This window comes from Macrobrachium nipponense, chromosome 16, assembly GCF_015104395.2.
Source record: "Macrobrachium nipponense isolate FS-2020 chromosome 16, ASM1510439v2, whole genome shotgun sequence".
In the NCBI taxonomy this organism is placed as follows: Eukaryota; Metazoa; Arthropoda; class Malacostraca; order Decapoda; family Palaemonidae; genus Macrobrachium; species Macrobrachium nipponense.
This window is the reverse complement of record NC_087209.1, coordinates 36,786,548-36,813,965: the sequence shown is the minus strand read 5'-3', so window position 1 is coordinate 36,813,965 and position 27,418 is coordinate 36,786,548. Positions and strand designations below refer to the sequence as shown.

Sequence of the window (27,418 nt, the reverse complement as noted above, 5' to 3'; positions counted from 1 at the left end):
AAAAGTTCTCCTCCTTTTAACCGGAACCACGTCTTCATCGTCACTAGATGAGAAAATCTCGGGGCTATTCCACCGCTCTTGAGCATCAAGTTCATCCTGAGATGACGTAGGTCTATGCGTCCTCTTCAGCGGACGCGATTCTTCCGCATAACGTCGATACCTGCCTGACGCAGAACTATCGGTAGAAGAAAAACACTTCCCAGTGTCGCCTTTTCTATGGCGCACTGCTGCAGCCTGGGACGCAACAGGACTGCCTGAAGGGACGACTGATCGTAAGGGAACCCCTCTCGCCTCCCTTCGACTGTCGACATGCCTTCTCCCTTGGGTCTGGGAGCTTGGCAGAGGCCTAGGTCTAGGAGCATGAGAGAGACGATCACCGCCGCCCCCCTCCACTACACTGACACTCTCAAAAGTACCCACTTTGTCTGTAAGACGCTGAATCTGATCGCCCATTGACGCAAGGGCGGCAAACACTTTCACATAATTAGGATCCTCAGAAACAGCAGCAGGCGCAGGAGAAACCTGAGGAGAAGGATCTACAACTTCTACTTGGGAAGGAGGGGGAGAAATAACAGAAGCATTCAAGGCCTTACTAGAAGAGCCTGACCTCTCACTCCGAGACACCGATCTCCTTACTCTATCCTTTTCTAGTCTCTCAACATATTTAGTGAAAGTCTTCCATTCCTTCTCATTTAAACTTTCACACTCATTACATCTATTATCCCAAGTACACACACCCTCTCTACACTTCTTACATACTGTGTGAGGGTCTACCGAGGCTTTCGGCAGTCTCACCTTGCACCCTTCTTTCACACACACTCTAAATACTAAACCAGAATCAGACATTATAAGAAATTCCAAACGCGATTGCCAATCCAACTTTCCAATACGATACCCAATAATCCATCAAAGTACAGCGAAAGTCAGCTAACGAGTTCGAAATTCTAGCAGGGAACCCACAACGATGTTGCCGGTTCGGCTGGCAGAAAAAATCTGACGAAAATGGGAATGATTCCGAGCACCAGCGCCACGGGAACGGGGTGGCGATCACCTGAACTACCAGTGATCTAGCGGTTGCCGCGAGTTTTGAAAATTCTGCCAGTGCGAACAGAGAATATAGCTATATATATACCTGCCAGGTAAGTGTCATACATGAAAAGTAAATTTCACAAATAAAGTTTACAATTTTGGATAACTAGTTAAGCAACTCATCATAAAATTTTAAATAATTCAAAGTGAAGTACCATTATATAAAGAATTGAAGTTTAATAAAGGTTAGCTTTTATAGCTACAGAAATAAATATATGTATACTGTAGTACTATACATTTACACAGTAGTAGCAATTTGTACTTCTTATCTCTGTGATTCTGTGATCCTCTAACAATATAAAATAATCTTATTTACAAAACAATCGTAAAAAAAATTTCTCTCAATATTTTTACATTAATTATTTCAAGTACATATATGACCTCCACAGAATGTCAGAGAGAAATTTAACTTTAAAGAGAGCAAACAAATCATCTCACCACATATATACATTGTTGCTGCATAAGCTTCCACACATGACAGCTTACATGGCCGACCATAATTAACAGGATTACAGGCAACTAGGTATGGAAGTAGTCTTGGATGTGCTGCTTTCATGCGATTGAAAGGGGTCTCTTCAAGCTTAGCCCATGAGCAGTCTACTACTGCAATTCCATGGGATAACAATATACTTGAATCTTCTGGTGAAACACACTGTCAGAAAAAATTAGCATTGTGAAAATTTCATGGATATGAAAGTATTTTAACTTTTTTCTAGTTTACTTATATTCATTGTGAATTTTCAATTTTTATTTCAAACTCTTGCAGTTCCATTCAAGATCTTAAAATCTGTGGTACAGCTTGAATATAATTTACACAGTTTTATGATCATGTATTGCAATATACACCTACATACTATACTTAAACAGATATTGGGTCTGAGATAATGTAAACTCTTACATACCTTCTTCCCAACTGGAGTGAGTACCAACCCATTAAATCTCTGACCCAAAGTGAGACTTGACACCAAACCAAGTCGAGCTAATTTTCTGCCAGAACATCTTTTCGGGTCACAGTGCTGCAAATCCCACATCGCCACAGGAAATGCAACGGAAGTTATACGTTTTTCTTCCTGAAAGACAAAGTGCAGTTAGTATAGAGCAGACATACTTCACATTGAGCTTACTTACTTACTTTACTTTACTTTACTTACTTTATTTTCCCGCCACTGGCCAGTGGCATAAGGCTGATACAGTTACTCTCCATCTGTCTCTATCCTGAGCCATTTCCCTCGCTTCCTCCAGGTTCTGAATTTCTTCTTAAAGATCTATCCACCTTGTTCTTGGTCTTCCCAGCAGTCTTCTCCCTATTTGTACTATTCTCAGTGCTCTCCTGGGGTCTCTATTCCCATCCATCCTTTCAACATGTCCAAACCATTTCAGCCTTCCTCTCTTCAGCCTGATACTGTATGGCATTTACCTCAATCTCATCCTGATGTCTTCATTCCTAACAAAATCGTCCCATTTAATGCCAAGTATCCTCCTCAGCAGCTTCTTCTCAAAAGCATTCAACCTTCTCTTCTCTGTTCTGGTTAGTGCTCAGGTGGACGAACCACACATCAGGACTGGCAGTACCACTGCATTAAATATTCTCATCTTAGTTTTCACACTGATTTTATGCCTTGACCACACGTTTCTTCTCAGAACTTCAAAAGCTCTTGCTGCTCCTAGTTTTCTTCTTTGTATAACCTCAGTTTGCCTCCTGTCTGCTGTTACCACACTTCCCAAGTATACAAACTTCTCAACTTGCTTGAGTTGCTCTCTCTGATTAATATATCTGCCATATTTACCCAACCGTCATCCCTACTCACAACCATAATCTCGCTCTTCTTTGTGCTGATGTTCAAGCCAAAATTCTGTGTCTCTCTCTCCATCCTCATTACCATACCTTCCAGCACCAGCCACGCATCACCAACCAATGCAACTTCATCAGCAAAGTCCAAATCCATAACAACTTCTCCACCGATACTAGCCCCTCTGTTTTCATTCTCCATCACTCTTCTCATTATGTGGTCAATATGACAAATTTTCTAAGACAATTTGTATTTTTCATAGCTAAAAGCCTGACGTCTTAACAATAGGATAATTTATAGCACCTAACTGGATCCAGTAAAAAAGTAGATGAAAGCAAGGAATCTTGTGGTATCTGGCAACGCATGCGTAGATCGGGTGAAGAGTGGTCAAATGCCGAACATCTACGCCAGTCTTTCCCAACTCAGGATGACTTAACAAAAAGAGGGGCGGCTAGAGGCGGGCAGTATAACATTAAGACCTCAGGTTTGTAGCTATGAAAAATACAAATTGTCTTAGAAAATTTGTCATTTGTTCATACTCGAACAAACCCTCAGTCTTAACAATAGGATAGACTCATACTTGGAGGGAGGTATAAGACATCCTAGACCAGCTGGGGGCCTACCCGCCAGTCCAGCTCTCAAAAGAAATAGTTCTTAGAGAGGGACTGAAGCCCGTTGAGAAGCTAGATACACTAAAATCTAACCACTCAGAACCTGAGTGACGTACAATGATATATGGGATAACCATTGTACCTATAGGGAACCAAAGAAAAACTGTGACTGTCCGAAAAACAAATCAGGGCACTAGGGTTTGTAGTACTCCCGACTCCTCCTTGCCCAGGAGCGGAGCCTATGCTACTAAATAGTGGGTAAGATATTGAATACTGCACGACCACACTACCAGTATGACTACCTCACTCACCTGTATCAGACCAGTCCAGCAAATGACGTGTCAATTCCTTAAACCGCCCAAAGGAAGAAGGAAAGGTACAAGAGAAAGAAGGAGGCCAGCCAACTCACTCATTCTCTCATCCACACAATCATCTTAGGTAAGATACAAAGGTGCCCCGTTAAGGGCAACTATGAGTTACACAATCTGTTGGGCAGCCACCACAGGACCCAGGGAAAATGTGTCCATAGATCTGTGGGCAACATCTTTAAGATAGAAAGAGGTGAATGTGGATTGGTGTAACCAAGTACCAGCGCTCAGAACTCTATGTACAGCCAAGTTCTTTTTGAAAGCCAGAGAGGGACCAATACCCTTAACGTCATGTGCTCTAGCCTATACAGACGTGGCGATGGAATCATCAAGAGTCATGTATGCCTGTCTGATGACTTCCTGTATCCAAAAAGAGATAGTGTTCTTAGACACCTCTTTCTTTGTATGGCCTGTACTGACAAAAAGCCTGCGGCAGCCTGGCCTAAGGTGCCAGAGTCCTTTTAAGATAGTAACGCAGGGCCTGGACAGGGCACAACAAAAGCTCCTGAGCATCACCACCCACAAAGTCAGTCAGTGAGGGAATGGAGAACGAAGCGAACCTGTCATCATGCACCGAGGGATTTTGGGTCTTGCCATGAACTCCGGAACAAATTCGAAGGACACTGACTTCCAACCCCTGGTGAGCTTCACCTCATAACTCAGACCATGGAGCTCTCCTACCCTTTTGGAAGATGCCAAAGCCAAAAGGAAAACTGTCTTAAGTGTCAGGTTCCTATCAGATGAGTGGTGCAAGGGCTCATATGGGCTCTTAGTCAAGCTCTTAACCACCAAGGAAACATCCCACGTTGGGGGCTTGAGCTCTCTAGAAGACGACTGCTCAAACCCCTTAACTAGCAGGGAAAGTTCCCAGGAAGAGGAGATGTTGATACCCTTCAGGCGTAACACCAAACTCAGAGCTGCGCTGTAGCCTCTAATAGCAGGCACAGACAAACGTTTCTCGTCTCTGAGGAAGGTTAAAAAGTCTGCTATTCGCTGAATGGAGGTCGCGAGTGGAGAAAAACCCCGTTTACAACACCAATCACAGTAGATCGCCAATTTGCCTTGGTAAACTGCGGAGGTTGACTTCCTAAGACTGATGGACATGTGCCCAGCTGACTTCTGAGAAAAGCCTCTCTCTTGGAGGAGATGGTTGATAGCCTCCAACCGTGAAGAGACAGGGATTCTACTGACTGGTGGAACCTTTCTGCATGGGGCTGACACAGAAGATGCCGCCAAGGCGGAATCTCCCTCGGAATCTCCGACAACAATGATAGGATCTAGAAACCATTCCACCTGAGGCCACAGAGGGGCCACCAGAGTCATTCTGAGACCCTGTGAACCCAACAGCCTCTTCAGAACCTGACGGATCAAACAAAACGGAGGGAAGGCATACACCTCCAGGTTGTCCCAGGGATGTTGGAATGCGTCTTCTGCCAATGCCAAGGGATCTGGGACCACTGAACAGAACACTTCCAGCTTCCTGTTGTAACGTGTCGCGAAAAGGTCCAGCATGGGTCTCCCCCAAATCTGGAAAAGCCTGTCCGCCACCACTTGATAAAGGGACCACTCTGTGCCTAAGATCTGATCCTCTGGTGAAGCTCGACGGTCAAGGCATGAAGCTGCTGAGAAACTAGGCCTCCCTGTTTGTTCACGTAGGCTACCACCGTGGTGTTGTCCGACATGAGAATGACAGAGTGACCCTCTACCATCCCCAAAAACTCCTTCAGACCCAGGAAAGCAGCCTTCAACTCCAAGACGTTGATATGCAGCTGCTTGTCCTCTAAACCCCAAACGCCTGAAGCGATGAGGCCGCCTAAGTGCGAGCCCCAACCTGCGAGGGAGGCGTCCGAGAACAGAAGGAAGTTAGGAGGGAGAGAACGCAGAGGGATGCCCTTCAATAGATTCTGGTTGTCCAGCCACCAACGAAGGTCTTCTCTCACTTTCAAAGACAGTGGGACCATAAACAGGGGAGAGTCCCCCGCCGGAGACCAGAATTCCCCCAGTCTCCATTGTAGAGACCGAAGATGAAGACCCCACGAGGGACCAGCTTCTCCAGGGAAGATAGCACTCCCAGAAGAACCTGCCACTGATGAGTTGACTGATGCGACTTTGAGAGGAAGTTGCGCGCCACAGCCCGCAACTTCTCCAATCTCTGATCCAACGGGAAAACTTTCGCCACTGTCGTATCGATGACCATGCCCAGGTAGAGAATCCTTTGAGTGGGTACGAGGTTCGACTTATCCTGGTTGACTAATATGCCCAGGTCCAGACAGAACCAAAGAAGACAATCCCTGTCTTGCAGCAGCTTTTCCCTGGAAACTGCCAAGACCAACCAATCGTCCAGGTACCTCAGCAAACGGATCCCCTGAGCATGGGCCCAACTTGACACGAGAAAGAAGGCCCTTGTGAACACTTGAGGGGCTGTGGTCAACCTGAAGCACAAGACTTTGAACTTGAAGAGCTTGCCCACCAGAGAGAAGCGAAGGAACTTTCTGGACGTGGGATGAACAGGGATTTGGAAGTATGCGTCCTTCAAGTCTATCGACAGCATGAAGTCGCCTTCCCCCACAGCTGCCAACACCAAGCACACCAAGCGCGGGGTTTCCATCTTGAACCGTGTATTCCTGATGAAGCGATTCAACATGGATAAGTCGATCACAGGCCTCCATCCTCCCGATGCCTTGGGCACCAAGAAGATGTGACTGTAAAACCCCGGGGACGGACGCACTACTTCCGCTATCGCATCCTTGTCCAGCATTTTCTGCACCTCCTCCTGAAGGGCTAAGAACTTCAGAGAATCTGGGGGATACGTCTTCCTGAGCTGCGGCTTGTCCGACAGAGGAGGAGAGAAGTCGAATGGCAACAGGTATCCCATCCGAAGGACATCTACCACCCACTTCTCTGCCCCGTAACACTGCCACTTGGCCCAATGGCCAGCCAGGCACCCCACAACCCGTGGCGCAGGAGAGGGAGAGGCGCCCAACCTACCGATGGCCCCCTTGACCTCTGCTCCTAGGGCCTCTTCTTGGATTAAAGGAACGAGAGCAAAAGGGGTGTTGATCCTGAGACTTGGGCTGTGACAAACGGGAAGGCCCTGCCCAACTTGAGGTCCTCGATGGCCTTCCAGGGGACGATCTCCTTGATTGCTGCTGGACCAGGGGAGGAGGGGGGGGCCAAACGTCTCCGAGGGCGGGGCTCTGATTTAGACACGGCTTGGTGCACCAGACGGTCCTTGGTGTCAGCCCGATGTCGGTCTATTGCATTGTCGAGTTCGGTCCGTGGAAACAAAAATTGCGATTCTAACAGGTCGCCGTTCCTCAAGGCCAGCAAAGACTCGGTATCGAGCGACCTCTCCATCCTAGACAAAGCAGCGTCCCTCCTAACCAGAAGAAGATTAGCCCATAAATTGGCACTGAGGTGAGCCAAATAAGAAAACGCCTTGCCCCCGGATTGCAAAAGACTGGCAAGCGAGGCGGCACTCACCAACCCATCAGGGGACCTGTCAGAGGCTATCTTGGCAATCACCACAGACCAGAGGTCCGGCCAAGAAACCGTCTGCAACATGGAGGCTGTCGTAGATTCCAAGGCTAAGGTGTCTTGCGGAGATAAGGACGGAGCCACTGACCTCACCTGTTCCAAAGTCAAACCTGGCTTCAGGCGAATGACGTCTGGGTTAAGGTGGCGTGACAACAAAAATGCAGAGCTCGTAGCATAGTATTTCCTATGTCTTGTGAGAGGTGGGGGTAGGAGTTTGGTAGAGCCTCTAGAGCGAAGTGAACCATCCCGGTCAGAAACAGAGGTGTTAACCTTCTGCAAGACCGACTGAACGTGGCCTGACAACGGCAGCTGGAGAGATGATTTCGGGTCCTGAGCAGCTCCCACCAAGGCTTCCAAGCAAGAAGGAGTGTAAGACGACCGATCCTGAGTCCTACTTTCCAAATTGTTGAACCCACGAATGAGATCAACAAGCTCCGAAGAGGAAGACAAAAACTCCTGCGTGTCCCCTTCTTCCTGCTCTGGCACCGGCAACCGTTGACGAGGATGCGTAGGCTCCTCTAACGCATTTTCTTCACCAAAATTCACAGAAGGGTGAGTAGGCAAACAGTCTGAAATCCCTACTAGCCTATCTGGGCTGGGTCCAAGCATCAGCCTCCGAGACGGACCCTTTGTAACATTAGGGACATCACTTACCTCAACAGGTGACTCCAGACGACCATGAACAGACACGGGGGTGGCGGCCGTACGTATGTGACATGGGGGGAAAACTCGAGCACTCAAGATTGACGGAGAATCCCTTATAGTAGAAGACTTGGAAGCAAGCAAACACTCCGGCTGCACCACCTCCGTACCTCTTGACAGGCGCCTTCAGGTCTTTACGGCGACGAATAGGCCTGGGAGAAGAAGGAGCACTACCATCACGTGCACAGATGGGGGAGGTTGCAACACGCTCGCGATGTGCAAGAACGGGGTGGGGGGGTGGGGTGGTTGCACGTATGAGGTTCGGCGGTGAAGCAACCCTTGCAGAACACACATCACTAACACTGCCCGAAACCACAGCACTCTCGGGAACACGTCCATGCTGTTCCTCTCTCAGCGGCGAAGGAAGGGCAAGGTCCTTAGCCTTCCAATGCCTAATACGCCCACGAGGCGTAAAGGGGGAAGAGGGAGAGGGAGACAGTACCAGCTTCTTATGCGCACTCTTCTCGGAAGGCGGGGACGAAACAACACGTTTCCTACCAGTTCTCCCAACCAATAAGGCAGCCAACTTCACATCTAAAACAGAGTCCAGCCTCTGAAGCACCGCCTGGCATATGAGCTCAGACTGATGTGCCAGAGAAGGCTCCGAAGACAAGGAAGGGAGATGTTTCGAACTGGGCGGCAGAGATGACGTCACGGCTAAGAGAGGCGGCTCAGAGGTGACTGGAAGATTCGTCATCGATGAGAGTGACATCACAAGCGGTGGTGATGTCACGACCTCCCCTCGGAGCGAGGGGGAAAGAGACGCCACTGGCGGAGGAATACACAAAGATGGGCCCCATGATGACAACAACAGGGCTGACGTCATAGCATCACTCCGAGACAAGGCAGCGGCAGATACCGGCGGAGCAATACAAGATGGCTGACTGCTCCCACCCGTGGAGACGAGGCCTGGAGGGGGGGGGGGGGGGGATGGCCTGGCTGGACTGGGGAGGGGGGTGCGAGCCTCCTCAAAATGCGCTAACAACCCCCCAAAGGACGGGGTACCCCCTAGCCCAAGGGTCTTCCAAATCGCCGCCATTTTGGACGCCTCTGACTCTGGAAGAGAAGAGAATGATGAAAAAACCTCACCCTTCTCGGGAACCAAAAAAACTCCCGAAGAAGAGGGGGCTACATTACAAATAATACCCTGGCAACCTCCTGATACATCCATTGACGAATCAATGGAAGAAAAGGAAGGAGAAGCAGGGGCAACGCTTCTATGGGGGTTGACTACTGCGGAAGACGAAACATCGGGAATAGGAGTAAAGCCCTCCCGAGAAGGAGAAGTGAAGACTCTCCAACATTCCCTCTTACCATAAAACTTCCTCCACTGCTCCAAAGGCCATGCCCGGCATTCCGTACAAGGATTCGTAATCGTACAAAAATTGGAACGATACCTACTGCAAGTGATGTGAGGGTCCGTCGCTGACGAAGCCAAGAAACGAGAACATGGGAATCCAGGAATTCCGGGGCACCAATGCTGACGTTGAGAAAGAGCAGAAGAAACCATATTAGTTAAAAACACACACAAACACACTAAAGGAACAAAACGGGCAAAAACCGGGAAAAAAGGCCAAGAGAGGAAAAAACCCAACTCTCGTCCCAAGGCAGTAAAGAAAGACTGGCGTAGATGTTCAGCGTTTGACCACTCTTCACCCGATCTACGCATGCGTTGCCAGATACCACAAGATTCCTTGCTTTCATCTACTTTTTTACCGGATCCAGCTAGGTGCTAGAAATTATCCTATTGTTAAGACCGAGGGTTTGTTCGCGTATGAACAAATATATGTACATTAAACAAGGTGGGTGACATAACACCCCTATCTTAGCCCACTTCCAACTGGAAACCAGTCTCTTTGCTGTCCATCCATCTGTACACAGCTGCACACACCTTGGTACCAGTTCTTTAGTATCCTTATCACTTTTAGTGGTATCCCATAGTGTTCTGCCACTCTCCACATTCCATCCCTCCATACTGAATCATACGCTTTCTCTAAGTCTTATAAAAGCACAGAATATTGGCTTTGCATACTCCCATCTCTTCTCAATTATCTGTCTTAAGGTGAAAATTTGATCCACTGTTGACCTTCCACTTCTAAAACCACACTGCAGCACTAACAAACCTGATCTCTATGAACTGCGCTATAGAACCTGAATTTAGTAGTGTATGTCTATAAATATTTTTGGATTTGTGTTAGCCTCTAAATGTATGGGATATTACTGGATTGTAAATGCAAATTTAAAACTTATAAAAAAAAATTTGAAGGCTTTAATGATTAGATGGCAAAGCTTTTTATCAATACTATATTGTACTATCAAAGGCACTTATACTTATTGTGAAACTTGTATAGTATAATCAACAGAAATAGTCATGTGTTTCTTACAAAAACATTTTCTAGTTAAGAGCATAATGTACAGGCAGTCTCCTGTTATCGGTGGACTCGGTTATTGGCGATACGGTTCTATGGCACTTGTCTAGCGCCACAGAATACTATGCAAAGTATAGTAGCAAGACAAAGAGTAGTAGGAATGTCCAGAAAATTATACCTACTCAAAGGGCACAGATGAAAATCTACACTACGTACATGGAAATTCAGTAAAGGGAGCACAAGACAGAAGACATTAATTAGAACTCATTTCATGTCTTAACTTGTTTAGAGAAAAACTGACAAAAATTGTTAAAGAGGAAGGTGATAGTGATAAAGAAATATTTCTATATGTATAGTTTGTCCTAACACCTAAAATTAGCAATATTTTAAGTCAAACAGTTTGTCTCCTTCCCATCATATATGCATACAGTACACCATTAATTACTCTAACACTATTTTCGGAATACAGTACATATTTATTTTGCTCCAATATTCTGATGGAAATACTATTATGCACTGTGCACATTAATTGTTTAAATGAAATAGACTGCACAGACTTACATCAGACTTTGGAGGTTCATCATCTTCATTACCCGATGTGCTATTCCCTGACTCTTCATTTTCTACTGCCTCTTCATCAGACCCAATTGATTCTGCAGTCTTTCTAGTGCTGTCCTGATTATCTGAAATAAAAAAAATATTTACTGTACTATATAATTCAAAAGTAAATGTAGTAAAAAATTGCACAATATATACATACTGCAACACTCTGGTTAACTGCACTCCACCATCTTTTAAGTGCAAGTCCTGTAGAATTTTATCATAAAAATGCCCCTGAAAAAGGACGAATCATTCAATATCAGACTCCAATGCTATGTGACACAGGGCAACCCTGTGAAATTCTGCAACTTGCACTTTTCCTGTACTGTATCTTCCACAGATCTCCACTTGCCTCCAGCCTCCCTTCTCACAGTTTTGATACAAGCATATCTGGTCATCTAACTCCTCTGGTGCACACAGGAGCCCAGCTGACCTTATCCCATGCTGTTCATCCATCTTCATCTATATTTTTCATTATTTCATCTGCACATAGAACTTCTGTCATTTCTCTGATGGTATAATTTCTAACTGCAGCCTGCTATCTGGCTCTTATAACATTTTTGAAAATTTAAAGTTATTCATTCCTTAGAGCACACACTGTTTTACTCTGATTCATTTGAGTCACACCTTGGGGTGTTCTGTTGATTAAAACATTACCTCCATATGCGAAGTATGTCAGCTTTCTGTCATTACCTCAGTCTAAACCTTCTCTTCCATCCATCTTTAACTACCTTTTTATTACAAAATCTATGAGAAAGGCACACAGCAGAGGTGAAATAACATTTCATGGTAGCACACCACTATTTACTCTAAATTCACTTGTCACGACCCCATCAGCATTAACTTTGCTTCTACTTGTTCAGGGATAATTTCAATGGGCTTTACACAAATAAGGGAATGCCAGTCACACAAGACCTTCCATAACACTAATGGTGCTGAAATACCTGCTTGTAATCAACTAATCCATTCACTATACTCTAGCTACAAAAGTTTGAGACTTTCTTACACTTAGCAGTGTTGACATGTTTCCCATCTTGTCAAAGGAGGTATTTAATCCTAATCCAAAAATGTACATTTTAAGGATTAACCTTGAGTTTAAGGTTAATCGTGAGAGTGGGTGCATTCAAAACTATGTAAACTGCATTCTTATTGCATTTTGCATCAAAAAAAAACTTCAAATATTGATTATTTTGCAATTTTGGTGTCATATTTCTTCTTCCAGATGAGCTTTGTAGGTGTCATAACCCTGGAAATAATTTCTGATGAATATAATTGAAAAGCGCCTTAACCTCGGAACGTCGTAAGCTGAACCCGTCGTAACCCGGGGACTGCATGTATATATATACAGGCAGTCCCCGGGTTACGACGGGGGTTCCGTTCTTGAGACGCGTCGTAAGCCGAAAATCGTCGTAAGCCGGAACGACGCTTGGAAATATGTCTTAAACTAATAAAAAGTTATAAAAACCTTACTTGTAATCCTTTGGTTACACTACATGTTGTTTCCTGTAGTTTTATGTACAACCTGGAGTTATTTTCATAAAAGAATGCTGGTTCTTGAAGGTAAAAACTATTGTAATCCTCTGGTGACACTACATTCTTGAAGTTTTAGGTACAACCTGGAGTGATTTTGCAAAATCTTGAGGGCTACAAGAACAGCTGATTACTATTTACGTATCATATAGACTAATTAAAGTAAATGTATCTTTAAATAGGCTTATATATTAGTATCAACAAAACATTTCCTGCCATGAGTCAGAGGCCGTTTAATGAAACGAACACTTCTCTGTCCTATCTGTTCAGAAAATAAACGTTACGTCAATCCCCGAGACCATTGTCTCTCTCTCTCTCTCTCTCTGATCAAATTACATTGGAAACTTGACATACGATTGCCCTAATATACGAATGTTTTGAGATATAACAGAAAATTTGCGAAAATACAAGCTTTGATATACAACGAAATATTTGAGATACGATTTTGCGATGAGTGTTAGTTGTATAGGCGACCGATAAATGGCGTTCAGTCTGTTTGTTTGTTGGTGCTGCATGTTAACACGTCGTTGTTTAGTTCGTTGTATTTGCGCCTATTTTTCGTGTTATTTTGTCTATTTTATTATTAACCATGGGTCTCAAAGCTAAAGACAAAGCAGGTGATAAGAAAAAACCCAAGAAAATGATTTCGATGGAAGCAAAACATGAAATTATAGCAAAGCATGAACGTGGCGTTCGTATCGTCGATTTGGCAAACGAGTATGGTCGAAATCCTTCTACAATATCCACGATCATCAAGCAGAAGGAAGCTATAAAAACCCCCGAGACCATTGTTGCCAAAGCGTCTCTCTCTCTCTCTCTCTCTCTCTCTCTCTCTCTCTCTCTCTCTCTCTCTCTCTCTCTCTCTCTCTCTCTCTCTCTCTTTCGCCTATTCCATTTCTCCAATATCGATATTCACGTGACCTACAATATTTCTTATGTCCAGAATTGCATTTTAAATTGTAAAAATGGCATATATCCAAATGTGTACATCAGTAAATTGTCGCTTCGACCGGTTTGGGTGACTTCACAGATTGTGGTCGGTTACATAAAAATAAACTGGACCTGCGCGTTGGACTACCTGTTGTTTCTATACAGGGCTTAGAACCGGCAATCTGTAAAAATGTTCTCGCTAAGTAGGGAAAGTACACAAAAAGTTTGCTAAAGTAACTGTATCCCTCTCTTTCTCTCACACGCGCTCGCATATTCTCTCTCTCTCTCTCTCTCTCTCTCTCTCTCTCTCTGATCAAATTACGTACTGGATAATGTCTCTCTTTGGATACTTCGATTTTGCCAAATATTGAGGGCTACAAGAACAGTTGATTACTATTTACGTATCATATAGACTAATTAAAGTAAACGTATCTTTAAATAGGCTTATATTATTAGTATCAACAAAACATTTACTGGCATGAGTCAGAGGCCGTTTAACGAAACGAACACTTCTCTGTCCTTAACTCGGAGCGTCGGAAGACGCCTCTCTCTCTCTCTCTCTCTCTCTCTCTCTCTCTCTCTCTCTCTCTCTCTCTCTCTCTCTCTGATCAAATTACTGGATAATGTCTCTCTTTGGATACTTGGAATTAGCGTTGTAATCTAACCAGAAACTTCGTTTTGTTATTATTACTGGAAACAAGCAATGATTTTTTCATTATTTGCGCTTTTGGACTGTTATATGTAAACTAGTATGTATTCATTCGCTCGGAAACTAGTTCCGCATATGAGGCGTCACTAAAAAACATAGAAAAATACAACATAAAAAGTGTCGAAAATCATCATAATCTCAAAATTTTTGTTGTAATCTAACCAGAAACTTATTTTTATTAATATACTGTGCTAAACTATAAAAGATTTTTATCATAGTATGCGTTTTTTAAAAGCGTCGTTAACTCGGAGCGTCGGAAGCGTCAGCGTCGTAACCTCGGAACAAGCGTCGTAACCCAGGACAGATTTTTCCATTGAATATTTAAGAAAAAGCGTCGTTAACCTCGGAACGTCGTAAGCCGGAACCGTCGTAACCCGGGGACCGCCCTTATATATACTATATCATATATATATATATATCTATATATATATATATATAATATATATATGATATATATATATCTATAATATATTATATATTATATATTTCTGGGGCTCAGTTCGTGTCGCTGCGCGAAATATCCTTTAATCCATTATTTCTAAGGTAAATGTACTAACACATACCAGAGAATAAATAAAATAAAGAAAAGGTCAGTACTACTGACTCGCTCACCCTCCAAGAGGGTGTCGGTATGAACACTATGGCGAGTGAGACCACTACCACGAACCACTTGCCAATAGAAATCTCCTACCACAAAACCCCCACTAGAGGGGAGCCGACCCACAGAGTGGGCAGCAACTACTACTACTCCGTCCCATGCTGCCGACTGCTGCGCCTCTGGTGGCCTTCCTTTTCAGTTAGCGCACCGCGTACACACGTGCCCTTTTTTGCTCTGTGTTTTTTGTGCCCCTATCTTGGATTTACTAATTATGGAGCGTGCAGCCATCGCAGCAGCTAAGTTAAGTAATCAGTTATTATTGCTATGGGGTTTTTTGGGTTTTTTCCGGCCTTGAGTCAGTATTTGCCATTTTTTAGGTATAAATACTGGCTCTTGGTCGGAAGCATGGCGGCATGGTTCTGCCTCGTGGCGGGTTCGTTCTTGGTCTTCCATACCTAGAACCTTCCCTTATTACCTTACGCTCTATTGTTAGTTATCTATTTTATGTTAGGGGTCCAGCCTACTGGGTTTATGTCATGCATGCATGTCTTCTTTACCTTGCGTAGGCATCTTCCATCCAGACCCTAGCCACAGCTCTTAGTATCGGCCCCGGCTAGCTTTGAGTGGTAGACTTTCCTTCGGGTTAGTCGTACACTCCTGGATTTTTTCTCCTACTGATTTATTTTCTTACTTTACGTTACGTAATTTTTGATTATTTTATATTTTAGGTTAGCCTACGGCGTCTGGCATTTTACGTAGCCTAGGTTCCGTATTTCATTGGTCTCCACCATTTATTGCTTCCGCTCATCAGTTCGGTTGCTTCTGTATAGCATCTCACTGATTAGTTGGTTGCTTTGACCTAGGCTATGTTGTTTCATTGTATTCGCATGTTACCGCTCCGTGGTCACCATGTGATCACGGAGCAGCCAGGCGCCTGTCCAGTCACCTTACCCTCCTCCCGCTCTTCCATAGGGCCGGGGGGGAGGGTAGGTCTGTCCTCGCTCGCTCCACATACCCGTGCCTGCCTCCCTCTCTCCCTAGGCGGAGGGAGTAGGGGGGGCCGGACAGACCCAGGACTGGACTTGACCGTTCTCTTGCTTCACGGCGCGCTCGGATGACTAAGGGGGGGACTGGCCTTCCCCCTCCGTCGTTACTCCGTCGCTCCGTTGCTAGCTCGAGTCTGTTTCGCCCTCTCGCTCTTTCCCGGCTTACTGGTGCTCTTTATTTTACCGGAGCTCCGGCATTCACGTGAAAAGTTGCTAGTTCACCCTTGTGGGCGGACTGCAGGCGTACAGTTGGTCTTTCCTAACCACCCCGTCTCGCTGATATCGCGACACGAACACCGCCGCGCACCGGATTTATTCCGGTACGTTCTAGGGCTTTAGGTTTAAGTGTTTAGTATTTAATTTAAACTATAGTAAGTTTAATTTAAGCTAGCTTAAGCCGAATCCCTCCGTTACCTACGTTATCACACCGGACCTCTCCGGGGTTCTAGCCTATTCAGGCGGTAAGGGAGGGGTTATGCCCAAAAAAATTTTTTCGCGCTCCGGCATGCAGCGGAGTTCTTTTAGCCTACTAGCCTGTAAGTGATGTCTTTTACGATGCTCATGTATCTTTTCACTTACAGACCACCAACTGTGAGCATCCAGGATGCAATGCCATGCTCCAGGACCCCTGTGGGCATGAAGTCTGCAGATCCCATGCCCCATGCGCGACTCCGCACGGGAATCTACAAGTCTGGTTCCACGAAACCTGCACCATTTGCTACGATCTGGTGAGCCAGCTCTTGGACGGGGTAAGTATTCCCAACTCCGTTCGCTAATCCCAACAAAGGTTGTAGTTCTTAAGTTTAATTTTAATCTCTTATTTTAAACTTAAGCTTGTTTTATATAGGATCTTGCATCCCCTATGTCTTTAGACTAAGCCTATTACTTAAGTTTTAATCTTAAGTCTAAACTTAAAACTAACGAATGCCCTCTCTTCCAGGCTCCCGCCGTTAGAGATACCGCCCTGGCAACCCTGAGGGCTTGGGTCGGCGGTTTCGGCAAGAACGCCGCCAAGGGACAGCCCTACATTCTGGAGAAGAGGTTGGCTGTCCTAATCTTCCCCGGCGGCAAGTCAACGGGTTACGTCGACCCGGCAGAGGCAGCCCCGACTATGGCGGCGATTCAGCAACAGCTCGCCGCTTCGTTAAAGGAACCAGGCCAAGATATCTCGTCGGAAGTTGCGACACTTGATCTGAATATTGAGCCAATGGTAGGTGTTGACGACCTGTTGGTCGAGGTAGGTACGTTGGACGCCCAAGGGCTTCCCTTGGGCGCCACTGGGTCTTCTACTCCTGCTAACTCTCCAGCTTCCTTCCAAGGCTTTACAGGAGCTGAGCTCCTTTATACTTCTCCTGATGCTTCAGTAAGACCTAAGGTCAAGGGACAGACGGTTGTAAAAACCCTAAGCAAGACGTCGTCGTCGTCCAAAAAGACTTCGTCGGCGTCAACATCTCGTAAGTCTCCGGCTACGAACCCTGGAGCAGAGAGGTCTAGAGCTTCTGGGTCCGGCTCCAAATCCTCAAGGAGCAGGTCTTCCAAGGAGAGACCACATACTCCGGCGGAGTCAGCTGTTTCTCCTCTCCCCTTGGTACCTGTTCAGAGTTACCCAACCACCTCCGCAGCAGCTCCGGCTTTGGATCCCAATGCTGGTCTGTTGCAACATATGGGGGATTTGGTCGGCTCTCTGAAAAACAGTATGGAGCAGATGTTCTCCCGGTTGTCCGACAGGATCACCTCCCAGGATAACATCATCGCCGAACTTAGCCAGGCTCCTCTAGCTACTCCCCCACCTTTCGGCACAGGAATAGCTCAGCTTCCACCTCATGACTCTCTGCCTCCGTTCTCTATGAATAACCCCTGGAGGGTGGCGTCATACGCCCCCTTCCAGGACGGCCTTATTTCAATTCCGGAGTGTGGTACTCGAAGGATAGAGGACTTCGAGTTCTACCCGGAGGGTCTACAGCCACCGTTCATTGGCTACGCCAGACTCACTGACGCAGCCATGACTAGAGATGACAAGGTCCCTAAGGAGACAGTCCTCTACTCACGTGACCAGGCTCAAAGAGAATGGCTCAGGTGTTTAGAGGACATGGATTGTTCGAACACGAAAATTCAACCTTTTAAGAGTCCCTTCACCATTTTCACAATGGAAGAGGGAACTCCGCTTCCCTTCCTTACCAAAATAGCTACGGTCACTATCCCAGCGGCCCAGAAGGGGGAGTCGTTACCACAGCTAAGGGAAGCAGACCCCACATCTCCTTTGCTCCCCTCACTCGGAGAATTGTGGGAAGATCTACCAAACACTTTTTCGGCGGGCAAACTCAAGCCAGACTGTGCTATGGATCAGTTTGGTGAGAAGCTGCCTAGACTTCCGGACAGCCTCATTCAGGCTGAGTTTGAGGCCAAGACTAGGCTAGCCAGGTCCATTAACACCATGGCCATGACGGAAGTGGCTACCATTTCTTACGGTTCTGAGCCACTCTTTAAGCTTCTCACCAAGTCACTGCGCAAACGGTTCAGTCTGACATGTTTGAGTTCGCCACAGCCAGAACTAACTGTCGGAAGCATGTCCTCCAGGAAGCAACTATCGTCATGAACCGAATAAGTTGCTTTTCATCAAACATCTGGGGAGCCGGCCTCTTCCCTGATGCAATGGTAAAGGAGGTCCAGGCGGAAGCGACAAGGCTTAACCAAAGCCTTAAGGATCGTTGGGGTCTCACTGCAAAGAGACGCCAAGACCAGGCAGCAAGGGGTAAGGCTCAGAGGAAACCCAGACGTTTCCAGCCTTACCAGAAGAAACAACAACGCTTCGCCCAGCCTGTTTCGACTGTTCCGTTGGTGCAGGCAGCCCAACCCTCTACCTCCAAGGCTCAATCACAGCCCATCTACGTGATTTCCCCCCAGCCTCAACCTTCCACCTCTTACGCTGTCTCCCCAGCCTTCAACCAAGTGTTCGAAGGCCAGGCCTTTCAGCAGTATGACCGCTCGGGTAGGGGAGGCAGAGGTAAGGGATCCTTTCGTCAGAAAGGATCAGGAAGGTTCCCTTAATAGGGGAAAACATTCTTCCGGGGATGCCGCGGAGGTTACCAGCAGCAATGAGAACTTGAAGGTTTAGGTAGGAGGGACTGTTTTCTCTTCCGGCACCGGTGGGGATTCAGCAAATGGGCACAAAGTATTGTGTCGAAAGGCCTGGGTTGGAGTTGGGTTGCGAATCCGCCTCCACCCAGACCTTTCCTTCAACTTCCATCAAAAGAATTGACGTAGTATGCGGAGGACCTCCTTCAGAAAGGAGCAATAGCGAGTCAACAGATTAAAATTTCAAGGGCGCTTATTCAGCGTTCCAAAGAAAGGCTCACAAAAAAGAAGGGTAATCTTAGACTTATCCCCGTTTAACTTGGCCATTCGCTGCGACAAGTTCAAAATGCTCACCATCTCGCAGGTGCGGACCTTACTTCCCCCGTGGGGCCGTCACCACCTCTATCGATCTTACAGACGCATACTATCATATCCCTATTGCAAGACACTTTCGCCCTTATCTGGGCTTCAAGATAGGAGATCAAGCATTCTCCTTCAAGGTAGTTCCCTTCGGTCTGACGTGGCACCCAGGGTGTTCACGAAGTTGGCGGAAGTAGTCGTCCAACAACTGAGGTCTCAGGGGATACATGGTAGTAGCGTATCGACGATTGGTTGATTTGGGCTCCAACAGTCGAGGAATGTCGCAAAGCCACACTGAAAGTAATCCAGTTCTGGAGTATCTAGGGTCAAGATAAACACCACAAAATCAAGTACTCACTCCGGAGTCCAACTTTCAGTGGCTGGGCATTCAATGGAATCTATCCTCCCATACTCTGTCGATTCCATCAGCCAAGAGAAAAGAAATAGCGAAGTCAGTAAAGCAATTTCTAGGACACAAACTTGCTTCAAGGAGAAGCCAGGAAAGAATCCTGGGTTCACTCCAATTTGCATCAGTGACAAAACATCTTGATGAAAGCCAAACTGAAAGACCTAACCAGAATATGGCGCTCACGAGCAAATGTCAGATCCAGGGACAAGTTATCATCAGTCCCACAGATTTACGGTAATCGTCTATGCCCTTGGGCAAAAGTCAAGAACCTGTCAATATCAGTACCCCTTCAGTTTCCTCCTCCGGGGATTACCATCCACAACGGACGCTTCATTAAGCGGCTGGGGAGGATATTCTCAGTTCAAGAAGGTTCAAGGAACCTGGTCACCCCAGTTCCGCCAGCTTCACATAAATGTACTAGAAGCAATGGCAGTGTTCTTGACTCTGAAAAGGTTACGTCCGCCAAAGAACTCCCACATAAAACTAGTTTTTGGACAGCGCAGTGGTACATCCATTGTGTAAACAGGGGAGGCTCCAAGTCACGGACATCTGAACCATGTCATGGTAGCCATCTTCTCCCTGGCGGACAAGTTCAGTTGGCACCTCTCCTCCACCCATATAGCTGGAGTGAGAAACGTCATAGCAGATGCTCTATCCCGATCAGTTCCTCTGGAGTCGGAATGGTCACTGGACAACAGTTTCGTTCCAATGGATTCTCCGGAGGGTTCCAGGTCTACAAGTGGATCTATTCGCATCTCAAGCGAACCACAAACTCCCATGTTATGTGGCCCCCAACCTGAACCCTCTGCCTATGCCACGGACGCCCTGTCCATAGATTGGAACAACTGGGAGAAGATTTATGTCTTTCCTCCAGTGAATCTTCTCCTGAAGGGTACTGAAACAAAACTCAGGACTTTCAAGGGTCAAGTAGCATCTAGTAGCCCCAGACTGGCCGAAGAGCAATTGGTACCCTCTGATTCTGGAACTGGGTCTTCGTCCTCTTCGAATTCCCAATCCCAGGCTCTCCCAGTCAGTACAAACGAAGACTGCGTTCGCTTCCTCAGGAATTCTCAAAACCCTAACTTTATGGACTTCATGAAGTTTGCGGCTAAAAGAGATGCGAATATTGATCCTCGAAATATTCTTTTCTTGGAATCTGATAAAAGAGATTCAACTTTGAGACAGTATGATGCTGCAGTCAAAAGTTGGCAACCTTCCTGAGAGAATCAGATATTAGAATCATGACAATCAATTCAGCTATATCCTTTTTCAGATCTTTATTTGAAAAAGGCTTAGCAGCTAGCACTATTACGACAAACAAGTCAGCCTTGAAAAAGATTTTTCAACTCGGGTTCAGCATAGACTTGACAGACTCTTTACTTCTCGTCTATCCCAAGGGCTTGTGGCTAGACTTAGACCTTCAGTGAGGCCTACGTCAGTATCGTGGTTCTTAAATGATGTCTAAAGCTGGCTTCAGAAACAGATAATACGACATGTTCATTTATAATGCTCTTAAGAAAAACTCTATTTTTATTAAGCTTGGCTTCAGGAGCTAGAATTTCAGAACTGTCGGCGTTATCCAGAGATCCGAATCATATAGAATTTCTTCCCACAGGGGAAGTTCTACTTTCTCCGGAACGTAGTTTTATAGCAAAGAATGAGAATCCTTTGATGAGGTGGGAACCGTGGAAGGTTGTACCCCTTCCACAAGATGTTTCTCTTTGTCCAGTATCGACCTTACGAGCCTTTCTGTCCAGGACATCCTCATCCTCGTCGGGTCCTCTCTTTAAGAGAGAAAAAGGTGGTACTTTATCTATTAAAGGTATCAGGCAACAGATCCTGTACTTTATTAAGCAAGCCAACCCTGATTCCTTCCCTAAAGCACATGATGTCAGGGCAGTTGCCACCTCAATTAACTATTTTCAACACATGAATTTTGATGATTTAAAGAAGTATACTGGATGGAAATCGCCGACAGTATTTAAGTGTCATTACTTAAAGTCCTTGGAAGCTCTGAAATTTTCAGCAGTTGCGGCGGGTAACATAGTTTCCCCCGACTCTGCTTAATCTTAAGTAGAAGATCCAGTTCTCCTTTCTACCTATCTCACTCAACAGTTTGTCTATACCTACCATGTTCATCTACGTTTACCTTGAGTCTTAGCTGCTCTTATGATGGTACAGTGGGTGCCCCTTATTTTTTTTGCTAGGGTCACTCACAATTGATTGTATATAATGATCTCTATGATGTGGTCCCCTTATTTTTATGCTAGGGTGACACATCTACATTTGCAATGGTTCGGTTTTGTATACTAAGTCATATACATTTGTTTATTATATTATTGTCGAAGTTTGTTCTAATTCAGTTTATTATTATAATTGCTTTATTTACTTTGTACATATTAACTATAAACAGATGTTAAGTTCAACATATATTCCATGTAGCCCTGTACATATATGTTAACTTTAAGTTAATTTTAAGGAATATTTTCTATTCTGTATCATTGTGTATATGTATATTTCTCAGCAATTATATTTCTTTATTTTATTTTATGTTTTATTGAGACCTTATTTATGTATTTAATTATTTTCTTTACAATCTTGTGCTATTTCTCTGGTACGATTTCGCGCAGCGACACGAACTGAGCCCAGAAAAGGGATTTTGACGTAAGGAAAAATCTATTTCTGGGCGATTGGTTCGTGTCGCCAGCAAAATCCCACCCTACCCATCCCTATGCTCAAGATTGTCTGCTAACTTCAGGATGGCCACCAGAGGCGCAGCAGTCGGCAGCATGGGACGGAGTAGTAGTAGTTCCTGCCCACTCTGTGGGTCGGCTCCCCTCTAGTGGGGGTTTTGTGGTATGAGATTTCTATTGGCAAGTGGTTCGTGGTAGTGGTCTCACTCGCCATAGTGTTCATACCGACACCCTCTTGGAGGGTGAGCGAGTCAGTAGTACTGACCTTTTCTTTATTTTATTTATTCTCTGGTATGTGTTAGTACATTTACCTTAGAAATAATGGATTAAAGGATATTTCGCTAGCGACACGAACCAATCGCCCAGAAATAGATTTTTCCTTACGTCAAAATCCCTTATATATATATATATATATATATATATATATATATATATATATATATATATATATATATATATATATATATATATATATATATATATATATATATATATATATATATATATATATACAGTGGATCCCCCGTATTCGTGTTCTCCAGATTTGCGGACTCACACATTTGCGGATTCCTCTTGGGAACGTTTCCCCTTATTATTCGCGGAAAATTTGCGCATTCGCTGTATTTTTCTATGATAAATATCCACAAATTCTTGTTTTTTTTTTATGAATTTCATCATAAAATGCACTTTTTGTGATAAAACTATTAAAAAAACCAAGCATGAAAATTTTTAGTGGGTTTTTCTTGAGTTTTAACTAACAAAATAGGCTGTTTTTAGATTTTTATAGGGGTTCCAAACATTCGCGGGTTCTAACTATTCACGGGGTGACGGGGGGTCTGGTAGTATATATATATATATATATATATATATATATATATATATATATATATAATATATATATATATATATATATATATATATATATATATATATCTAAATTAAATTTTGCATCAAGCAACTCTAAAAATGTACAGCAAGGTCTAAGTAGTGTAATGTTTTGATCTTTGTGTTTTGCTTTTGTACGGATGAATGAAGGGAGGTGACAGACAATCTTCTTATTACTGTGATCCGTGGTCACTTCCCTTGATCATCCATACATGAGGAAATGGCAGCACCGCTCAAAAATTTTGCCAAATCTACGAAATTGTCACCCTTTTTCCTGAAAATTTTGAACAAGTTCAAGAAAATATGGCAGCAGTGCTATCACCCTCAAGTCTCAACCTTTTGTAGCCAGAGTATAGGGGAATCTTAAATTACATATACGTATGTACTACTGCTGCACAGCGCCTTAACAAAAATATTTGATCTGTGGAACTTCTGCCTATCTTTAACCTTTTTATCAATGGCTTTTTCTAGCATACTGAGAACAAGCACACAGAATATTTCTATTACAACAAACAAATGTAAAGTACTGCATTTATTTTCAACAAATTTGATTATGATTATGAAATAAAATAATATATACACATACATAGTCACCCTGCATTACTATGATTTTTTCTCAATACATGACATACTGTCTCCTATTAAGCTGAATTTTATGTTCTATTAGTTTTTTACTTTAGTGTTTCTTGGCCACAAGTTTTTTCTCACTCTTTGCCATTGTTTTCTTTATTGATACTGTGCCTCTTTGTTTTCACACTAGTGTTTCCTTATTTTTAACTTTCAGTTTAAAAATTGCTATAATGAACAGCAATGTTGCTTATGTAACAAATTTGTTTTAAAAACAGAAAAAACAAATTATTTCTCAAAACTTTTTAAGACTATATATACATGCAATGTGAAGTTACTCTGCATTTCACACTAAATTTGTCCAATAGTGGTCAGTTTACGGGACAGAATTTAAATCAGTAATGTGATAAATGATCACCCTGCACAGAAGGCTGAAAGGAGGGTATGCATACACATCATACACATTCAGTTTGTCCCAGTGGTGTTTCAGTGTCTTTCATCACTGCCAAAGGATCTGGGACTGATGAATGGAAAATGGGAAATTTTCTACTCACCCTGGTTGCAAAAGATCAAGCATGTGGGCCCCTAAAATTAGATCAGACTCTCCAGTACATGAGAATGTAGGGACAACACTGTTCCCACCACCTGACCAAGACCTGACTGATCTGCCAGAATGTTCCACCTGCCTAATATGTATCTGAATGACAACTCAACAGCTTAGTGAACTACTCAATTGTGACACCTGCAGTGCCAACTGGCACATGGTCTGAGACAATGTCCCCACTTTTTTATACAGACCACTATGGTTGTCTTGTTGCTCATCAACACCACCAAGTGCCCTTCTCTACCATTCTTGCAATGCTTGCAATGCTAATCACACTGCCTGGACCACTAAAATGTTCATATGAGTATTCAGGTAAGGTGTTTCCTTCAACCACTTGCTTGAAATGAACTATCATCTCAGGTGTGCACCCCTAACCATCTTTCAATTTAGCTGAGTACTGAAGCATTTCTGGAGCAGTCAGATGAACCCCCTGTAAGAGGTTTCTGTATTCCAGCCACCATGCTTGAGCCTCCCTCACCTCTCAACTCAGGGGCAACTCAGGGGCACAAGTTGAGAAAGGAGATCTCAATGAGAGGTCCAGTGGCGCATCAGTTGCTACTGAAGTGCTCCTGAGGCAAGAACTTTTTCAACACCAGCAGATGACCCAAGACCACAAGCCAAAACCAGGTTGGGTGTTCTTCCCAGAACAGGAGCTGGACCATAATCTATCAGACTTTCTTGTAAAAGTCTTATGGGAAACTCTCACAGTTGCTGAGTCAATGATCATGCCTGGATACTTTGCCTGCTACTTGGCAAGGTGATCAGACTTCTCTCAGTTGACCATGATCCGCAACTTGTGGCCAATGGCAAGAGGGTGATTGTGGTCTGAAGAAGCAAATGAAGGACACCAAGACTAACTCGTTATCCAGGTATCACAGCAAGCAAATACCAGTGTAAACACCATCACCATCACCAGTCCAAGGTAAACCTTAAACTGGAGTAAGGTTGCATTGTAGGAAATGTGGAAATACTTCTTGAGAGTCCTACTGAATCAGTACTTGAAAGTAAGCATTCCTCAGCTCTGTCAAAAGTATGAAGTTACCCTCACTCGTGACTCCAGCACCAAACGCATTGTTTCTATCTTAAAGCAAGTCTGTAGCATATATTTGTTTAACAGAAAGAGGCTGATCACTGGTCTCTATCCTCTAGTCAACTTCTCAACCAAGAAGAAGATTGTAAAACCCAGGAAAATGGCATTCCACGACTTCCACGGCACCTTTCTCCATCATAGCTTCCACCTACATAAGCTGATAGGACCAGAGACTTGTGTCTCTGCAGGGAGATGTTGGAACAATATTGAAGTGTTTGACAGGGCAGAATGAATGTCTTTGAACAGAACCTGTATGTCCTGAAGAACCAATAATATCCAAAGCTCGATTCTCTGTTCCTGCTACTTTGCCTAATGGTGAGTCAGTGACTCCTCCTTTCTACTTCCAACCCATTTTAGAGGAAGAAGGCTAGGCTACCTGTCTGAGTTTTGGAAGAGCAGGCATCTTCGTGACCGCAGATATAGAAGGCTTAGCTGCAACCTAAGGTTTAGCTCCAACTGCTCTCGTCCCTGAAGAGGGTTTGAATGACCCCTTATGGTTGAGGAAGGAGCCTAAAGAATCCTATCTTCAAAGCTCAATCTTTCCCTCCACACTCAGTATGCATGTGTTCTGTAGAATGTGCAAACTTAAACAAGATGGTGGTGCGAGGATAGGGGTTATCTCAAACTACTATTCCCACACAGTTCTCAGACCATGCATACACAGAACAAGTGAAGATTCACAGACTAAACTAGTTGTGAGCCCAAGAGCTCATGGGAAGATGAGGTGGGAGAAGGCCTCTTTTTTAAGCAGGAAGGCATGGAGGCTCCAGCCCTGCCAGAGGCAGTGATAACAATGTCAGAGATCTTGTAGCCTCACTCACCTTACAGATAGATGAGTGTGTGTGAGGAGTCCACATGGACTACTCACACAAGGCATAGACTTCCCCTCCCCTTCTTTTTCCACCTGTGTGGTGGAAGAGTTCAGAAATGAACAGGAAAGTGCAGACAGTTGATGAATTCAGGAATGAATAGGAAAGTGAAGACGAGCTCAATGATGCTGAAGAAAGAGATGAAGAGGAAGAATGAAAAGATTGTTTCCTCTCTTTCTTCTTGCACGTTGGAATTGTCTTCCATATTGAAAGGAAGGTTGAGGCCAGAACCAAAGAGAATGAAGCACCAAGCAAAGGATTTTCCACTGGAAGCACTACTGTAAAAGGAAGATCCCTCTTTGCAGCAGAGGATGAGGCTAGGGTAGTTACAGACACAGCAGCAGACATAACAGGAGAGAAGTTTCAGGTGACTGCTCCTTCTCCTTCACCAAGTTACCTAGAAATGCTGTAAAAGGCTGATTATAAGGGATGTTAAGCATAGGCCATACCTTTTGCAGGTGCTCCAGGGATGCATCTTCCTAATACAGGCAGCCCCCAGGTTACAGCGGTGGTTCCGTTCCAGGGGCCTACCAAAAGCTGAAAATTGCTGTAATCCAGAACATTGTGAGAAAAATTTTTATAAATGAGGGAGAGGAAGGCTTGTGTAAGCCTGGGAAAAGAAACAGGTTTGTAAGCTTTGCCCTGGTAATAAACCAGTTTTCTCCCATCTTTATAGGAAAGACCTCCTTATAGTGAACCCTCGTATAAGAGGGACCTCCTTTTAGTGAAGCTTCCCAGTGGCTACAGCTCCCTAAATTAGTTCTCCCACCTCATTATAGCACCGGCAAGCTACAGCACTTACGAGCTTACAGCGCTGTAATCCTAGTTACGGCACCCAATTTTGTTATGGATGTATTTGAAAAAGCGATGTTAGCATGGAACAATGTAGGTCGAGACAGCTGTAACCCAGGGGAATACCTGTACCTGAAACATCACACCAGATGAATACAAGAACAAAGAAGTTGCTGAAGGAAGACTCTGTCAGCA

The 27,418-nt window shown here is 44.5% G+C and overlaps 2 protein-coding genes across 3 annotated transcripts in view; one reads left to right on the top strand and one right to left on the bottom strand.

Annotated features, from left to right (window-relative positions):
* LOC135195664 (uncharacterized) overlaps nt 1-27,418 on the top strand; it is a 184,731-nt gene that overhangs the window by 95,073 nt on the left and 62,240 nt on the right. The window lies entirely within an intron of this gene.
* Nucleotides 1-27,418, bottom strand: part of LOC135195661 (18S rRNA aminocarboxypropyltransferase-like) — a 67,018-nt gene that overhangs the window by 36,676 nt on the left and 2,924 nt on the right. For both annotated transcript variants that reach the window (XM_064222033.1, XM_064222034.1), the window contains exons 3-5: nt 11,028-11,149; nt 1,992-2,159; nt 1,528-1,741 (exon numbers count right to left, since the gene is read on the bottom strand). In XM_064222033.1, coding sequence (XP_064078103.1) covers nt 1,528-1,741; nt 1,992-2,159; nt 11,028-11,149 — 504 coding nt within the window. The remainder of the gene's footprint in view (nt 1-1,527; nt 1,742-1,991; nt 2,160-11,027; nt 11,150-27,418) is intronic.